The 19285-nt window shown below is 37.9% G+C and overlaps 1 protein-coding gene across 9 annotated transcripts in view; it reads right to left on the bottom strand.

Annotated features, from left to right (window-relative positions):
* NIN (ninein) overlaps positions 1–19285 on the bottom strand; it is a 110010-nt gene that overhangs the window by 4070 nt on the left and 86655 nt on the right. For 2 of the 9 annotated variants that reach the window (XM_075130011.1, XM_048852678.2), the window contains exons 26-31: positions 19106–19285; positions 17608–17757; positions 15752–15853; positions 11348–11548; positions 4862–4975; positions 615–2654 (exon numbers count right to left, since the gene is read on the bottom strand). In XM_075130011.1, the coding sequence (XP_074986112.1) occupies positions 2445–2654; positions 4862–4975; positions 11348–11548; positions 15752–15853; positions 17608–17757; positions 19106–19285 (957 nt within the window). In that variant the 3' untranslated portion in view covers positions 615–2444. Of the gene's footprint in view, positions 1–614; positions 2655–4861; positions 4976–7215; positions 7722–11347; positions 11549–14342; positions 14404–15751; positions 15854–17607; positions 17758–19105 lie in introns of those variants that run through there. The other 7 variants (XM_075130017.1, XM_075130018.1, XM_075130013.1 and 4 more) reach the window with 4 other exon arrangements.

Here is a 19285-nt window from a genome sequence, read left to right as displayed (position 1 = left end):
TTCATGGTGATTATTTTCTCTGCCGTGTCCTTATGCGCCATTCCTGTACACAGGAAGAAAACAAATCTCTCTGGATTCTTGTAACATTTACAATATTGCCTGCATAAAGGAATTGAGCAGACTAGCAGTACAAGGAAAGGGTCACACCATGTATCTAGAAAAGGAGTACTTGTGGCACCTTAGAGACTAACCAATTTATTTGAGCATGAGCTTTCGTGAGCTACAGGTCACTTCATCGGATGCATACCGTGGAAACTGCAGAAGACGTTATATACAGACAGAGACCATGAAACAATACCTCCTCCCACCCCACTGTCCTGCTGGTAATAGCTTATCTGAAGTGATCATCAAGTTGGGCCATTTCCAGCACAAATCCAGGTTTTCTCACCCTCCGCCCTCCGCCCCCCCCCACAAACTCACTCTCCTGCTGGTAATAGCCCATCCAAAGTGACCACTCTCTTCACAAACCTGGATTTGTGCTGGAAATGGCCCAACTTGATGATCACTTTAGATAAGCTATTACCAGCAGGACAGTGGGGTGGGAGGAGGTATTGTTTCATAGTCTCTGTCTGTATATAATGTCTTCTGCAGTTTCCACGGTATGCATCCGATGAAGTGACCTGTAGCTCACGAAAGCTCATGCTCAAATAAATTGGTTAGTCTCTAAGGTGCCACAAGTACTCCTTTTCTTTTTGCGAAGACAGACTAACACGGCTGTTACTCTGAAACCATGCATCTATTATCCAATCCCTCCACCCTCCAATTAATAGGTAAACTTTTAGGTATAACAGTCTTGCCAGTGCTTCACTGGCTTTCTAAATCAGTGCTTCACCTGGTTAAATCAGTATAAACTGAAAGTCATTCTCTGCAGGCTGGCTAGTGGCTTATGGCAAGTGAATTGGCAGCCTCATTTCAGTTCCTAGTGGACAGTTGCATGTCACAAACACTACTGTAACTGGCATCTTGTTAGCAGTCTCAGAGACAAGGGGTTGAATACATAATTTGAACATGTTTAACCCTTCCTTCAAATCCCACTACTGCTGCCAAACTGGCCCCTTTCACCTTGATCAATCGATCCTTCAGCCCTCATGCAGACTGTGCCAATCACAACACATTTTCCAGTCTTATCCTGGCCCCTCTCACCAGTATTAAATTCACATTAACATTTTAAAAATCTTATGGTCTTAAGTCTATTTTTATCTGGTCATATTAGATAATACAGTTTGGTTTATCATTCTTTTCATAAACAAGGTTTCTTAAAGCTTGAATAAGTGGTCATCTTCATACACAGACATTAAGTTCTGTATTTATAGTAGTGCAGGAAGCTAGTTGATGCTATCATTCCAAGTTGCTGAGGTGACCTCAAATATAACTCCTTACAATCACAAATTCAGATCCTGTAGCAGGATCCACTAGCAGAGACCTGTTGGTCGAGTGTCCCACTGACACCAAATAGAAGTATGTATGGTCATCAGAGGTCCATGTTAGTAGACCCTATTGCAGGATAATTGCCATAGATATTACAGACTAAGGTTTATGTAGGTCCTCTTCTCCATTCTCCTGCCAATACAGGATTATTCCATAAATACATTTCAGTGCTTTGTTTAGTTAAAAAATATTCAAGTAGAAGCCACATCACCTTCTGTTTGGAGATTGTTCCTCTGTTTTAATTTAAGGCCCCTAATATATTTGTAAAGGAGTGTTTAATTGCAGCTGTGTAAGTCCTTGTCACACTCACCACATGGGACATTTTTCAGGATTAGATACTGCTATGCTTAGTTAGATGGTGGCATTCTATTTACCAAGTTTTAACCACCACTAGGGAAGTTGAACCCTGGAAAGAAACAGCCATTGATCAACTGGGCTAGACGTCTAGTGCATCAGTTGAAGCATACTGCTTTAGGGAAACTCCAGAATCTATTTGCAGTATATAGGAAACAGATGAAGTCTGTTTCCTAATATGGATTATTCTGAGAATGATATCTAGAGATGACCCAGATGATCTGTTGAGTTTAGACTTTAAAATATTATACATAGGCTTAGAATGTTTTAAAAGTTTAACTGAAACCTGAGTTGCAAAGGTTCACCTTAGACCTAGGTTTCAATATAGGCGTGGGTTACCAAATTAATTCACTACAATAAATTCAGAGTTTATATTTAAAAATAAAGCAGTTACAATAAGTTAAGTTACATAGAATCACAGATCCAAATCTTTTCTACAATCCTGAATAGGGTAGTTTTTGACAAAACTGGGCAGGAAGGTGGTTTAGGAATGCAACCAGAAGTTTGTTGGCAGCTACCAGTTTAGGTTTTAACTTTAAACTATCTACTTTGAGACCTCTGTTAACGAACATCTATAATACAAAAAGGCAGCACAGTGAGAAGTTGAAATCTTAACATTTCAGTAAAGTGCAAGAGAGCTTTTGAATATATGTATGGCTTTGCTATGACCTTAGTTGAGATGTAGAATTCAAAGATGGTGATGCCAGGTTCTTAACTATTTTACTGAGGTTGGCAATCTTTTCTTCTAAGAAGTAGTTTTTCTTCTCAGCAGTTTTCTGTCGCTGTTCTGTCATCTCCAGAGCTTTCAGCAATTGTGCGTTCTCAACATAGAGATCCTTAACCATTGCATCTGCTTTAGTATTCTTGGAAAGCTAAATATATATATAAAAGTTACTCCCAGCTTTTTATGTATGAAGAGATACAAGTGAAAGCAGTGCTGTGTTTAGGCAAGCTGCTGGTTCAGTTTATTGTGAGCACCCTCATCCATGCATTCATGTAGTGCATGATTATATGAAATCATCCACAATAAAAGGATATACCAAATTGGATATTTTCACGTGTTATAAATGAAACATTTCCTGATGTTTATGGGCACTACTAGTATCTTGAAGGTGGAAAGAGCTTGTGCAGAAGATCAGATATGAGAGAGATATTATGGGTCCACAAATCAAGATCTGCAAACCCTTGCTTATGCAGCTAGTGCATAAAAGTGTTTGTAGAATCATGCCCCCATTCTTTAAGGCTGGGTAAATTCTCATACACAAGAACCCATCAGCCCAGAGTGGGAGACTACTGCAATTAGGCATGTCCATTGGGTCCCATAGATACAGCTGTGATGGAAAGTTCTGGACTACAGGCTTCCCCTATACAAGTGAATGAAGTACACCAGTACTCTGTCTTTATTTCTTAGAGAACAGCTCTGTTGTGGATGATTTGGGGCTATGGTAAGGGCAGCTGGACCCTGTCTGTCAGTACTGCATTTCCCTGATGGGTGGGTAAGTAAAATCTGTTGGCCTCCCACTTTACAGGAGAGTCCAGCTGCAACTGTGACTCCAGGGATGAGCCCACCAACGACGATAATTCCTCCTGCCTGGGCCTTCCACAGCACTGTTGTCCCAAATCCCTTGTTCACTTGAACAACTAGCTTGGTCTGCTCAGGATTCTCTTCTGGCCAAAGACTATGAACTTGAATTTAATGGTTAGCCATATGCTTGGCCATATTAATCTGCCTGGCAAATTCACTACCAGATATCTCAAATCTTTCTGGAGACCAGTTGTCTTCTTATCTTCCTTCTACTCACTCACTGCTCAAGAAAGTCCTCTCTGCCACTCCTGGAGATGTCTACCAGTCCCTGCTCCTCTCAAAAGAGATCAGTAAAAATTAAATAAAATTAAAATAAGTGAACCCAGAGACCACCTTATCTCCTGACGAAGGGGAGATCTTAGTTTTTTTGACTCCTCTAGCAACTTGTGTTTTGAATCTTTGGAAGCTTTGTTGGGTTTAAGATGCAGTTCATCCACTTGTATAGTGAAGCTGCCTCTGTGGGACTAAATTTAATTAAAATCGGTTGTCTCCAGCTTTGAGTGGATAGATTCTGTCATGAGGGAAATATGAGGTAGGAACAAATTGTCTCAGCTATTTAAATCTAATATGCCAACAAAAAATTGCATTTTTTAATAAATGTGTTGACTATTCACTAAGGAAAGTATTTTCAGTTTCCCCTCAAGTAACCTGATTTAATAATACATCCCCAAAATGTAAATTGTCTGACTGAATGTAGAATTAATATAAGTTAAGTAAATCATATACAAGACTTAAAATCTTATTTTGGGGATGGATTTTCACTCACCGTGAACTCCTACGTGCATTGAAAGGGAACACAACATTTGTGACGTAGTGAGGAAAGTTAAGTACACATCCATGCTCAATATACCAATCTACATGCATTGCATTTGCCAGTTCTCATCTATTATATCTCAAATAAGAGATCTTATTTGTACACTTTTCACCCCTGAACTGTGAAATAAACTTGAATGTTAGTGTAATTTATTTAGTGAGACTGCTAAAAAGCTCACTGGAATTCATGGGCATTTTTATTTTTTCCAACAGGGAAGAAGATATGAACATTTAGGTAATTCAGAAAACGCTTGTATCCTAATAAAGGAAAACAGGAGCAAAGAACATGCTGTTTGTCTGGGCAAGTTTTTTCCCTGCCATGTGCTATAAATCCTTGGGAAGGAACATCTCCAAAGTGTAATCTTTGGGAAAGTACCTTGTTCTTCCCCTTACCCCATGTACAACCGCTCTTCAATTAGGATCCTTCTCCCAAATTGGAGAGGTTTGTTTCCCAGTTTTAGGTCTTGCAAGGTACTGAACAATCATAATTCCCAGTCAATTAACAACAAATTGTGGATGCTCAACCCAGAATTTTTAGTCAAGCGTGCGGTGTTTTAGATCAAAACCATAAAAGGGCTTTTACAATCTACTTTGAACAAAAGTAGAATCTGGCATACTTTGCTCGCTTAAGTTGTGTACACAAGGTATATGGGATCCCAGGAGAGGAATGGTAAGGCTTACTTGTTCTTTCAGTTGGTTCACTTTATCTTGGAGAAGCCTCTTCACAAGCTTCAATTTCTGCTCAACATCCATCATACGTTCTTCCATCATCTTTAAAAGCTGAGCATGGCCCCCCTAAAAGGTGAACAGTTATGTGAGAGTTAAGTCACAAAGACAAATCAATTGTTATTTGTCTTCTCTCAAGTGATACCAGGCTGGGAGACAGATTTGGTGGCCAAGATAAGTCTGCTTTAAAAGATGGGCTCACAGCTGTTATGCAGTTAGTGTAGGCAAATATTTATGCACTTACTCCAAAGGGACCCGGTCAACATTAAAATAATTTTTAGAGTTCTATTTAGCAATACCTTAGATTATTAAAATTTAACCAATCTAGTTTACTTTCATATTTACTTTTTTCTTTTCACTCAGCCTGGGGAATGAAAATCAGACCTGACGGTTTTCACTTTTGGTTCTCATGCTCTAGACAAAGTTCTGCTGCGTTTGGGTTCACTACTGCAGGGGAATAAAAATCATATGAACGTATTTTTATTTTGTAAAATATTTTTAGTAAACTGAAACTTTAGGGCTTAAAGTTTGACAGTGTCTCCTTAATTTCAAATAATCCCCACAATCTTCAATCTTTAAAAATAAATGGTGGGATTTGCTACTTCCTCAAAGTTTGCTTTCTTTATTATAGCTGTAGATTACAGGCTTCTGGTTATTCAGAAATGTTAGTAATCAGCCTCCTTTTGCCAGTTTTCTTCAGCAATGTAACTCACAAGCCAGCGGAAACTCAATAATTTACTGCAATGAGAATGCCTGCAAAAATCAGACTGCATTGCGATTTCCCTGGAGCAGTTGGAAAGAGGAGGCAGCAGATCACAAAGAAAGGTATTTGGAGACATTTTGGTAATTAGCAGTCATAGGAAAGGAAATACAAGCAATGTTACTTTAAATGCCAGTTTTTACCTACAAAGACATCTGAGTGGGTGTTAGCCAAGAGTCACTTTGATAAAATACTGAACCTTGAAGGGGCCCGTAAGCAAGCCACTTTCTTACATGGGGTGGGGCATTAATAGGAGGCTGGAGGAGGGTGTATTTTTTTTCCGGAGGAGAATAGTTGCTTATTTATTTAAAATTCTATGAATCGATTCCATTACGGAGGGAATTGCAAATAGAATTACATTTTACCTGAAGAAGCTCCAGAAGGATCTCAATAGAAGGGATTTTATATATTGTTAAAAACTATTTCAGAATTACATATCATGTAGGAAGCAATATATAATGTAGTAGGACTGGGGACTTTTCCAGAGGGATTTAAAATCTAGCAGTAAGTAGAACTTACCATAACAAGTTCCAGCCAAAATACTTTCATCTATCTTTTTTTAAGTTTAGTGAGATACTCTGAAACATAGTTCGTAAATACTTTTGTTTGGCTGTTCGTGCATGAAGTGAATAATTAGACAAGCATAACTGTATGCGGTGTTGTAGCTGCTGTGGTCTCAGGATGTGAGACACACGAGGCGGTGAGGTAATATATTTTACTGGACCAACTTCCATTGGTGAAAGAGTCAAGCTTTTGAAAATAAGCTCTGAGGGGCCTGAAAATTTACCTCTTTCACCAAAAGAACTTGGTCCAGTAAAAGATATTACCTCACCCAACTTGTCTCTCAAAACATACAGGTCTCTGCAGCTATTTTTTTGTTTGCTCTGGTTTATTATCTCTGAGTTGTGTGTTCAAATGAATTTGAGAACACCAATTAAAACTACGTTTTACCTGATTAGTATATGAATCCATAAAACCTTCTCCTGAAGTTACAGGAAGTGAGGAAATGGACTCAGAGCAGGTCAGGTCCATTTAAAAGATGTAAACCTCAGTGAGTCAGGACAGAGTTTTGTTAAAAAAAAAAAAAAAAGAAAGTTTCACACAGCTTGTACTCCAAGTAGACAAGAGCCAGGCTATAATGCTGTAAATGTTTATACACATCTGTTAAAATAATGCTGAAGTCTAGCTTAAAAACAGTAACTGCTGGGAAACGTGGGAATACTAAGAATTGTGATTCAAAGATTGACTTCAGTCATTTACAGATACTACTTTTTTGTCCAAGTTTTTAAATCCAACACTACACAGGAAGTGGATGCTTGAGGCCCAATTCCTTCATCAAACGTGCACATGCAACTCTTGCTAAAAATGTACGTGCAACTCCCACTCAAGTCGAGGACAGAATGTGGGTCCGTGTTATTACATATTATGCAATAGTTCCCATCCACAATATCAGAGAACAGTGATATAAATATTTTGGCCAAAAGTTTTTGTTTAGAAAAGCTGAAATACTGTAGTGAGTATGATACATTAGCAAGACAGAGACACACCATTATATTTAAAACATTTTATTTCTCAGGTACATCAAGAAGTTTCATCTTTCCCTGTTAAAAAGTTTATACATCTTGTACAAAACTCAATATAAATAACCCAGATTTTCTTTGAATCTTATATATAAAAATTAGTACCTTTTGATAAAAATAGTTACAACCGTTTGAGAAAAATAGTGTATTTCTTTCCACAATGAACAAGTCAACAATTTAAATAACATAAATAAAAAGGGTTTGTAACAAATTGAAAACGACCGCTTGTGAATTTTCTTCACGGAATAGGTTCTGCACAAATAAATAGGAAAAACATAATACTGTAGAGGCTTTTTTTTTTTTTTTTTTTAAAAGCACAGAATAATTTGATCCTCAAATTTCTCAGCTTATGCCAGTTTGAGTGTAAGTAAGTTTATCACTGTAAGGAATGAGATCATTAGCAGCCAAGCTTTCAGAGGTGCCCAATCCTCCTGTAGGAATCTGCATGCACTGCTCGCTGCTCCGGTAGCAAGGCCTAGAGAAAGAAGGCAAGTGGGACACTTCACCCTGATATCAAGATTTTTTTTTTTAAATACATATACTGCTATTAAAGTAAACCACCACCACCTAAACAAGCAAAGCAAAACAAACAAAAGCAACAGTCATCACACAGCATGCAGAGAATCACAAATTACATTTTTCTAAATATTTGTACAAGTACTACACAAATGTAATTGTGAAGACATTCAGAAAGTGTTTTCTAGGTGTAAGGACTCTTCAGATGGCTCACCAACATCAATTTTGTCAGGAAATTTTTTTGGGGTGGGGAATGTCAATTAACTTTATGCAGTTGCTAACTAGAAAAAGTGAAGCTGTAAACTTCTGGTTAGAGAAATACAGCTGCCACAACATGTATATAGTCTCAATATTTTTGGGAGACTCGCAGCATCGGCTTGAAGGGTGTAGTCCAATTCAACTACATTAGAAAGAGTTCTCAGCATTTCCATTATAAACCTAGTTTGTAAAGAGTCTATATCTGGGACACACAAATTGGCTCTAGACTAAAACTGTATTCTGAAAGGAGTTTCACTACAATAAATTGCAGTTTAAATTTTTCAAATTCAAAAAACAATCTGGAGGAAGCTTTTTGGCGTTTATACTGTGTCCACACAGGGATAAAGTGAGGGACAATCAATTTTTTAAAGTATTTTGGACAGATCAGTGCATGTTAGAAAGCGTGGCATTAAACAAGCGCAGATTCTAAAACATATGGAAAAAGAACTGGTTAGGCGATGGGTTACTGTATATGGAGGAGGAAGTGAAAGAAGTTCAGGGATTGCTATAGGGGCTAATATTTCCAATTCTGTCTGTAGTATAAGTGACAGAGGAAAGTATCAAAGTTTGCCCTCAACATCCAGAAAGGCCAAAAAATAAAAATCATGTAGATGAAGGATCTAGAGTTCAGAAAGGTCTAGACAGGTTAGTGTGAGTAACAAACGGCTCAAGAGTTTCAATTTAGACAACTTGAAGTCATGAGTACAAAACCAGTGATCTTGAAGGGCACCAGCTTGAGAGCGATTACAGACGGAACCAGGACAGAACATGGCTGTAACCAAAAAAGCAAATAAAACTGGGACAGAAAAGGGGCATACAGTACAACTCAAACACAAAGTTTATCACCATTGCTCTACTTGTATGCATATTTACTGTACCTAATTTTAGGCTCCTTATTAGAGAAAGGCCTTGGAGCTAGAAGAGTTCTGTAGGAGTGCAGCAGCAGGAGTAACACCAGGACTGGATGGGTTAAATGTATACAGATAGCATGGAAAATCTGGGGTTGTACTCACTGGTGAAATGACGGTGGAGAGGGGATATGACGCAAGTTTTCAAGATGCTAAAGGCGACATTGAAACGTAAATAAGCTTTCAACTAAACGTTTACCCTAGGAATCAACTAAGAAAAAAAAGCAAGGTGTTTTCACAAAGGAATGTTCTATCTTGTGCTGAACGAGAAGCAGCTGACAAAGATATAGGCCTTGACCATACTGAAAAAGCGCTCTGCTTTAACAAAATTGATTTTAAAATATCAATCTAGTTAAACCCATGTGAACCCTTATTGTAGATGCAGTAGAGCTGGTGTAACTCTTTCTGTATATCAATTTAGTTTGCTTAAGCTATATCACTATAAGAAAGGAATAAACAGGTTTTAAGTACATCTATAACGGAGATTTGCACAGGTTTAACTAGATTGATTTTTAAAATCTAATTCAATGCAGTTTTCAAGGCCTTGCAGAGATAAACAGGAAAGATTTACACATTATTCACCTGCAGAACTACTGTTTATAGCATGTAGCTAGTTTATGCTTGATGAGCTCTCAAATAATTAAAAACTTTTTCTTGTTTTCAAAAAAACAACCAATCTTACGTACTCTAAGACAGTTCACAGTATGTTAACTTGCAGAAGCTGCTATAAGATTGCTTTTTTCCTGCCTTTTTTTGTTTGCTTTTAAATAACAAAATTTCAAACTAAACCTTACACTCTACCTTTCACACTCTTCTTTGTCACCAGAGACCTTAACATATGGTAACATTGCCTTTTCTTCGTCAGAGTGCCTGACAGAAGACCTTACATGCTATATCATTTGTATTTAATTCATCCTGCTGTGCTTGCCTTTAGGTTCCCTGCTTTTGGATGATGTGTCTCATCCTTAAATATTTGATGCCTTAAAAAAAAAAAAACGCATCACCGAAGAGGTTTGTCATTTTTGTTGAAAGAGTCCATTGAAGTACATGGCACTTGGCAGGAGTATGAATTTTTCAATAGAGCTATCCCTTTCACCCCAACCCAGTCTGTAAAGAGCCTACATATGAGTGAGTCCCCAAAAGATACAGTTATGAATTGATTTTCATTGTTTTTATGCTGAAAAAGTACACTGTGTTGTAACTCCTTCTCCCAGGATGCCCTTTATACTCTTGTAGACAATGATGAAGGGTCCCCTCACCTTCTCAAATCATTCCGAAGAGATAGCATAACAACAAGTTTCTTACCCCATGAAACTTAAAACACTATTGCTACATAAAAACACAAACACACTGAGCATGTTCAAAGGCTCTTCCTAACTTAATTTTTTTCAATTTTTGAAAGCCCAAGGTTTTAAAGAAAAATGCTACAGAGCTTAGTCTACTTTGAGTGTAAGATTGTGTTTTAATGGAAGCTTTTGTGTTTAAGAGATATAGGGGAAGCATTTACAGTAGTGTTTTTTAATCAACATTATCTGAAGCTTTACCTCCCTCCATAAAAGGAAGTCAGGCAAACATTCCGGTTTACATATAAGGCAGAGACCAGTCCTTTGGGTACCTCTTTTGCTTCTGAAGCAATTTAAAGTGGCAGAGATAAACTCCCCAAACTGTAGTTTACACTGGAAATGCCAGATTTCATACCAGTGCTTCTGCATTATCTCCTATAACACACTTCTTACACATTTGGGTTATGCTTTAATGTTCAAATAGTAAAGAAACTGGATGACAACTGCATTGAAAATCCCATCCCATGTGAATGGTGGCTGCAATTTAGTCTTGAAAATACATTTTGAATTTTCCTTCAGAAATGGCAATGATATAAAAATGTTATCATAACGCCACCTTCCAGAATGTCTCCTCCTATGACCTGATGATAAAGAAGCTGCAGTTACACTTTCAGAAGTGGGTTTGTTAAGTGTCTGTATTATGTCAGGCAACATTTGACACACCTGGACTCCATGTGGCAGTAATATACTTTGCTAGTTCTGCATGCTTTAGATACAGATGCTTGTGCAATTTATAGTGGTACTGTACCTTTAAAACTGTATAGTTTCATACTTGATCACATATTAAAAATATAAATAAAAACAGTACACTGTCAAATCAAAAGGAGAAAAGCTAGTAATATCTAGATGGGAATGGTTAAAACTCAGGAAAATTAGAAAGACTGCACAATTAAGCTATGGTCTCAGTCAAATGACATGCAAAATGAGGGCATGTTATACAGATATTTGTATTAGGAAGATACCATTATTTTTGAACTGGCATAAACAGAGAAAGGATCACATCAGAATGGAAAAAACAGGATGGTTAATCAAATACATTTTCTAACTCTGAAGCTGCACAGTAAAGAGAGTTGTACCTGTGGCATGTTGGTTTCAGAGGGTCTATTTTCAAGTTCCTCCTGCAGTCGTTGACTCCTCCTCTCTGCCTGCTGTAGCTGATGTTGAAGTTGCAGGAACTGCTCCTTAGGCACCATAGTACAGCCTTGCTGCTGGAGCTGCTGCAGCTCTCGAGAATGCTGGGATTGGCTAAGCATCACATTGGAGCTCGAGTGTAGCATCTGAGCAATCAGATAAAACCAGCCATTAGGAGCGATGATGTTTACACTTCAGACCAACCAAAAGAGCTATTTAGTCAGTAGCTATTTACTAGCATATGCTACAGGACCCTACTAGAAACCAGCTTCAAGTCTTCAGCAAGCTCTTTTCCTGTATAACCGAGTCAAACAGACTTGATCTGATGGCGAAGACATGCGCTGTGTTAACTATTCGGCAACAGCGTTATTTTTTACCCGCAGTAAAACGTCATGAGGTTAACAAAGCTTTGTGCATTTTCCACAAGGAAAAATGCATGCGGGTTTGTGTTTTAGTCTAAAGAAATATGAACGTTGATCCACGTTTTCCTGGGCCCAGTTTAAAATTTAGGCTAGTTACTGGTAAGAGCCTGTCAAACCTAAATGAGTCATTGGTTATTTTTAACTTCAGTATTAATTTTGTTTAAACTTGATCTTAACAGCACCAGCTGTAAGTTTAGTATTAAGGCACAGCAAAAACAACCAAGCAGGGGCTTAGCGAAAGGAAGATGTGCAATTATTGGCTTGACTCCATTCTGATTCAAAGCTTTCCCAAAGTTCAGAAGTGCTCAGATATGTGGTTTTGGTTGGGGATGCATCTCTAGTTTAATGGAATTTCATTAATATGCCAAAAGCCATTTTCCAAAAGGAAAACACAGAGTAGGATGTTTTCAGCTCAGTGCATGTGGAATTTAAGTCATATAATGCTACTCATTATATCCCATTCAGATTTGTGTGACGAAAGCTTCATTTTTTATATTTACCCCTAAATGCTGGAAAAACTGAAGCCTTTATATTCTCAGTTACTCAAGTGATGCCTCCGGCTACAGGCAGAGATTGCCATCAGTCGAACAACAAGTCTACTTCTGTGTACAGAAATGGAGTCTTGGAGGGGTTCCTTCAGATATGGGTGTGTTAAAAAAAACCTCTTCAGATTGTTAATCATCAAAACCTGATGCCTTATCTGTCCTAAAAGAGGTTTGCCAGCATAGCTATACCAGCAAACCCTCCTTGTGTAGACAGCTTATACCCACAAAAAAGTGCTTTTCCAGTTATAATTTATACCAGTTCCCCAAGTGAACTAAGCTATACTGTCCAAAGCACTTTTATGCCAGTATATCAGTGCCTAAACTAGGCCTTTTTGCATATAAATATGTTGGGGGGGATGAGGAAGGAGAAGGGAGGCCACAGGAATCACTTCCTTAATCAATATGGCATACTACCAGAACAACTAGCGAGGACTTGGCCTGAGAGGTTCTGACTTCTCTCTCTCATTCTGACAAAGTACTGCTTTCAAGCAATGGGATGACACTGCTCAGATGAGGGCAAGACTGCAATGTGATTGCTGGCACGATCAAATTACAAACATGGAAATCTCAGCTGGGAGTTGTCTGACAAGTTTACAGATTAGAAGTAATTTATTTTGTTTTTAAATACCCACACAATTCAACATGTGATTATTTATGTTTAAATTCAATTGTTAATGTCTGGAAAAATGTTAAAACAAAATTCCAGGCAAAGTTAGTTTATATCTAGAATCATTTGTGATATTTGAAAGAAACAAAACCACACAGTCAAGATACTAAGATTTTAAAAAGACCAACATGCATCTGAAGAAGATTGAAATGGCTCTATTCCTGTTAATCTATTAGATATACAATAGCTTCTTACAAGGATGTATAATTAACCTGACACCTCGAAACACCTGCACTAGTCTCTTGAGTAAGGTGTTTGTGGTTTTTTAGTTCTGCAAACATGATTTTGCTTCTTCCCTCCCAAGTGGTGTGATTAAGAAGGATGCGTCAGCTAATATTTGTGGTTTTACTCCTTGGGCGTGTCTATATTGGGAACCATAGTGGTACCAACTCCTATGCCCTGTCTATGCTACGGCTTTCGCCTTGGGCTGCTCTGGTGCAGGAAAAAAGGAAGTTACACAGTGTTCTCAGTATACACAAGCCCTGTGTATTTATTTTCTACAGGAGAATCAGAGCTTTCTCCTGAATCAAATAAACAGTGTTCAAAGGCTAATCTCCTCCTTTCTCCAAAATACAGGCTAAGAAAGAATTCTATCTATATTCTCTGCGGATCTGACAGGATTTATCATAAAAGCATTTCAGTTAATAGGACACAATGAAACACAGTAATTGCTAATGGAGGAATCTAGATCATGGGCACAGATGTTAGCAGTATCTCAAGAGACTAAAGGCAATGAAACGTTGTTTATCTAGATAGAAAAAAACGAAGTATAATCTTTTGCCATGCTAATCTGCTGGGGAAAGAGGAGCCAGAGCTGTACTCCTTAAAAGGTTAAGGATGTCATGTAGTCTGAACACATTTAAAAGTGCCCGGCAGTTCAGTGAAAGGCATGCAACATACCCAATGTTAATGAAGAGACATCGCCAACTCTCTCAAGAAAGTAAATTGCCGTTTAATAAATGAAAAAAAGAAAAATGAAATTTCAGAGCCACTTTTCATTTTGTGATGTCCAGTTTAATCTTCTCAAAAGTTTATCAGCTATGACTTTTCAAATAATCTTGGGAACAGACTTTGAAAGGTATGCCACATTTCTGGACCTACAGGATGGAACATTCTTGATACATCCACATCCTTTTGTGTAAGCAATACGGCGTTTGAACTAAATATAGTCATAGCTATATTACAATGAATAGTGACTCCTTTAGAGATATGGAGTGTTACAAACCCAATACAATGAATAGCTTAAGAAAGAAACAAAATGAGATTTCTCCGTGCTATGGTAGTACATTGAAAACGATTGCTCTACCTTCACACACTATCTCAGACAAAGCACTGCACCCTTCTCTGCTAGTTCCAACCACGGAGTTCTAGGCACAGGTTAGCCACAAACAAAAGGAGAACAAACACAAGAGAGAAAGTCAGAGTAGTTAGGATGTGCAAAGTGCTAAGTGAGTTTTATACACACTTGTTGGAAAAAGATTAGGAAAGAGGACAGAAAAATCTTGTATGTTACTAGATAAAGTTTTACAAGAGAATGCATTTCCATGTATGGTAAAGAAACAGCTAAAAGCATTAACAGTCCAGTCTAACAGTATATCTGGGTTCCCATGATTTCAATTGTCTTACGTGGAATGGAAAATTTAATTTTTTTGAGCATATATAAAACAACAGTATTTTGGACATCCTGTCAACCACTAATTATCTCTTCTTATGGAGATGTTATTGTAATATTTTAAGTTACGCGACTGAATTAGTGTTTTCTGATGGTCTACTTGGGGCCTATTTCTAGCTCATTATCTAGGCACTTTTTAAAGTCTTTTATAATATATCTTGCTACGCAAGCACCCTCTGGGAGATACTCTCATTCTTATTTTGGCACAAGACTTGATTTTGCTTCATCGTTCTCCCCTTCAAGTTTAGGATATAAGGTCAGATAGAAGGTCATGAGTTCAAAGTTCACATTCAGCTGCAAAATAGTCCCATCATAAATAAAAGAAACCTTTTAAATTCTATTTACATCAGTTTGTTTCAAGCACATAAATAAATTAGGCAGACTAATAAGTTGGAGGATAGGCCATTTTTTTTTTCCTTTTCTTTGTTCACATGAGCTATCTTGTGTTACTGGCTCTTGAAGGGAGCAGGAGGAATTTAGAATAAGACTCCCGGAAAGTTACTGTTTTCCAGCAGGACAAGTAAATTTGTCTGATATTTGGTTGTTAGAAAGCAAGTTTTCAAAATTAACATGCATTGTCATTAAGCTGTAAGAGGATACAAGTGAGCAGTTTTATACACTTATAATCAACAACTCCTTAAAATGATATTTGCATACTAATGTCGCTAAATAAGGTTTGGAGAGAGAGACATTGAGAGTCTTACTCTTATCTTTGGATATAAAAAATCTGCCCCTTTGTCTTCCATTTGATCATGACCCTGAAGTAGCTGTAGTTTCTTCTCACAAATTCTGACAAACATCCCCCTTTGTCGAAGCACATCTGTTATGCAGCATAATTCCTTGATTAATGAGGATGTGACTGGACATTTGCAAGAGACTTCTACCTGGCCAGCCTTATCAGTTTAAGTTTGCACATTAAATGTATCATATTCCTATCCTACTGAGACCAGGGAAATATCTTTAAATACATCATCTACAGATACCATGAGATACTGCTCCCATTTCTTCTCTAGTCAATAACGTTAACATTTATTGAAAGGTACCTCCATTAGTTGTTCATCCAGTTTGACTTGCTTTTTTCTTAGCCCTTCATTTTCCAAATTGATGGTTTCCAATTCATGCTCAAGTGAATTCATCTGACTGATCTGTAAAAAGAGAAGATCTTCCCTTAGGAATGTTGTTCCGCTTGGAAAGAACTGTATTTCTAACAGCAATACTCACAAAATGTTCTGAGAGCTACAAGATGCTTTCCTGGAAATATCTGAATAATCCTACTAAATACCTGTCCCCTGCCTTCCACTCTTCTCTGCCCGTTTCCTTCCCTCCTCTGAAGTTTGCTTCTGTTTTTTTATTTTATTCTAATGATTTCCTTTCCCCACCCCCTTCAGTTTTTCTGTACATAAAATAAAAATAAGGCATAATAAGATTTAAAACTAACTGAACTTTTATAAACAAATTGTTTGTAAACCGTGTAATACAAATAATTAATTTATATTTTAACCATTCATATTATATATAATGAAATACTACAAGCATAGTTATGGTTAGGTAGCAAATGGTTAACACATTATGAGACGTTTATGTACAGTTTGTTATGTTGGTTGTTTTTGTTGTACGTACGTACACACAAAATTTTGTAAGAAGTTAATCGGAAAAAAGAAATGTAGTTTGGCTTATGGTTTTATCTACTTTGTTTAACAACATCTACATTAACCATGTATCTTAGTACTTCAAGAAAAACTGCTAGTAAGGAGACAAAGAGAAGTAGTAAGCAAGTACTCAGTGTTTGGAATGTTGTAGACATGTTGGTCCCAGGATTCTCTCAAGTATTCAGTATCAGACTAATACTAAACACATTTGACATAAATAGAAGCCATCTCTAAGCCTGATGTAGAAAGGCAGAATCCGTAGACTGCAGGTTGAAGAATGTGGGAAATAACAGAGGTTCTGAATCTCATGAACTAAAGCTGGGATACAAGAACGGCGTATTCAAGGACTCTTCAAAAGGCGGCCCAAGGATACATGTTGTTTAGAGTGTGTGTGTTCCAATACAACATTTTACTCTGAGCAGGTTTAGCTTTCAGTGTCAGGAACAGGACAGGTTGACCACTTAACAGCCTTGCAGTTTTGCTTTGGTAAATTGCAAACCTCCCTGAGCAATAAGAGCCAAACTTAATAGCTAATGTTCTTCATTTCTGGTTTGGCTTTGTTTCACTTTCAACACCCTGTATATTTTATACATGCATCCTTCTTGCGAGTAGGTTAGGCAGGTACTTGGGACATGCCAAAAGCCAAAAATAATGCTTCTACTTCATAGGAAAATTGCCATTTTCAGGCTAGCTTTGCCCACCAAGGGGAAGGCAACAGAGAGTGCAAGCAATAGCCAGGCGAGCTTTGAGGGTCAATTTTTTCAAATTTCTCTGTAGTCCATACAGAATAAATACTTACACAAGGCCCAGCATGCAACCTGGTATTCTGAAACTTCAGGAGTGGAACAAGAAATGTGGTTTTCAACATGAAATTCGTAGAGTCAAAATTATGGACCTGTGCCTGACAGTACTTCATGCATGCAGATGAGCAAATGCTTAGAGAGAGAGAGACCTATCCTGATCATGCTGGACAGGCTGCAGAACCCCACTCAGGACACAAACACCATAAATATGTAAAACATTGCACACCTACACCATTCATGTCACCTATTTATCTACACACAGAAAACCCAAGAGCGCCTGCCCAATTTCCATCAAATTTCACAAGAGCAGCACACAACTCACAAAGAAGATTTCTATGTGGCTGAGTAAAATTATAGCATTTCATCTGATCAAGTGCCATAGCAGCAAAACTAAGTGGCGCACTGAAGCCAGATAAACAGTTATTTGTTTTACAGTCTGAAACTAACCCTTCTGTGAGCAGAAGACAATTCCTTCTGAAGCTGTTCACACTCCCTCTTCAAGCTTAATTTCTCTTGTTCTATGGCTTTCACAATACCAGATTGGCTTTGATGTTTTTGGTGCTTCATGGAAAGGATGGCAGATTCCAGCTGCCGGATCTAATGAGCACAGATTGAACAAGGAACACAGAAAGGCATCACACAGCATTAAAAATCGGTTTTCTAGTCAAGATTCCACTGGCTAGCATATACAAACTGACTTGATCTAATGCAAATCAAACTGCAATGAACTGAACTAAAATGTAAGCTACCAACCTATTTCCTAGTCGCAATATTGTCTATTTATTTTTATACATTTAGTAAAATAACTGTGAACAGACTCCGCCCTTCCCCGTACTACTGGGAGCCAAAAAATTTGTGAATTCCAGTAAAGCAGTTGTTCTCAACCAGGGGTACATGTACCCCTGAGGTATACAGGGGTCTTCCAGGGGATACGTCAACTCATCTAGAGATTTGCCTAGTTTTACAACAGGCTACATAAAAAGCACTAGCGAAGTCAGTACAAACTAAAAATTTCAGACAGACAATGACTTTATACTGTTCTATATACTATACACTGAAATGTAAGTACAAGTTATATTCCAGCTGATTTTATATCATAATTATATGGTAAAAATGAGAAAGTAAGCAATTTTTCAGTAATAGTGTGCTGTGATACTTTTGTATTTTTATGTCTGATTTTATAAGCAAGCAGTTTAAGTGAGGTGTAAATGGGGAGGAAGGGGGGTAGCTCAGTGGTTTGAGCATTGGCCTGCTAAACCCAGGGTTGTGAGTTCAATCCTTGAGGGGGCCATTTAAGGATCTGGGGCAAAAAGAATGGGGGATTGGTCCTGCTTTGAGCTCGAGGTTGGACAAGATGATCTCCTGAGGTCCCTTCCAAGTCTGATATTCTGTGATTCTAAGACAAATCAGACTCCTGAAAGGGGTACAGTAGTCTGAAAAGGTTGAGAGCCACTGCAGTAAAGGTCTTTTAAAAAAAGGGAAGTTTACTGGTTTTCAATTAATTTACAAGCCAACCTATAGCAGTTTTCTATTAAGGTTAGATTAAACACAATGAGTTCTCAACCATCAAGTCTCCCTAAAAAAGGGCACTGTTTTTAAAACAAAAAAGTTCATAAGCCTTGGTCTACTCTTAAAACTTATACCAAAATAGCTATGTTGGTAAGGGGTGTGAAAAACCACACATCCCCTACTGACCTAGCTATGCCAACAAATCCCCAGCACAGACACAGCTATGCTGATAGAAGAGTGCTTCTGCTAGCATAAGTAACATTGTTTGAAGAGATGGTAGCAACCCTGTTATGCAATCCTACTGCGATATTTGTATTAAAAATCAGGGAGCATCATTTTTTCTGTGTATTACAAGTTGCAAAATGGACATCATCACAGGGGTTCTGCCTAGCATGCAGTCACTATCTATTAGTGTCTGTGAACTCTCTCAAGTTACCTTCTCCCTGGAATGAGTTAGATCTGTTTTAGTGTTCTGGACCTCTCTCTGGAGCCGCTCATTCTCTTGCCTCAGCAGCTGCTGCTCCTGTTTAATCAGTTGCTCCAGTTCATCCCAGTGCAGCTTCTTCTGCTGGTTCTGCAGCCCTGAGGAATGCACAGCCACTTCTAGAACCCGATT

Source organism: Caretta caretta, chromosome 6 (genome assembly GCF_965140235.1).
Source record: "Caretta caretta isolate rCarCar2 chromosome 6, rCarCar1.hap1, whole genome shotgun sequence".
NCBI classification, from domain to species: domain Eukaryota; kingdom Metazoa; phylum Chordata; order Testudines; family Cheloniidae; genus Caretta; species Caretta caretta.
This window is presented reverse-complemented; position numbering and strand designations above follow the sequence as displayed.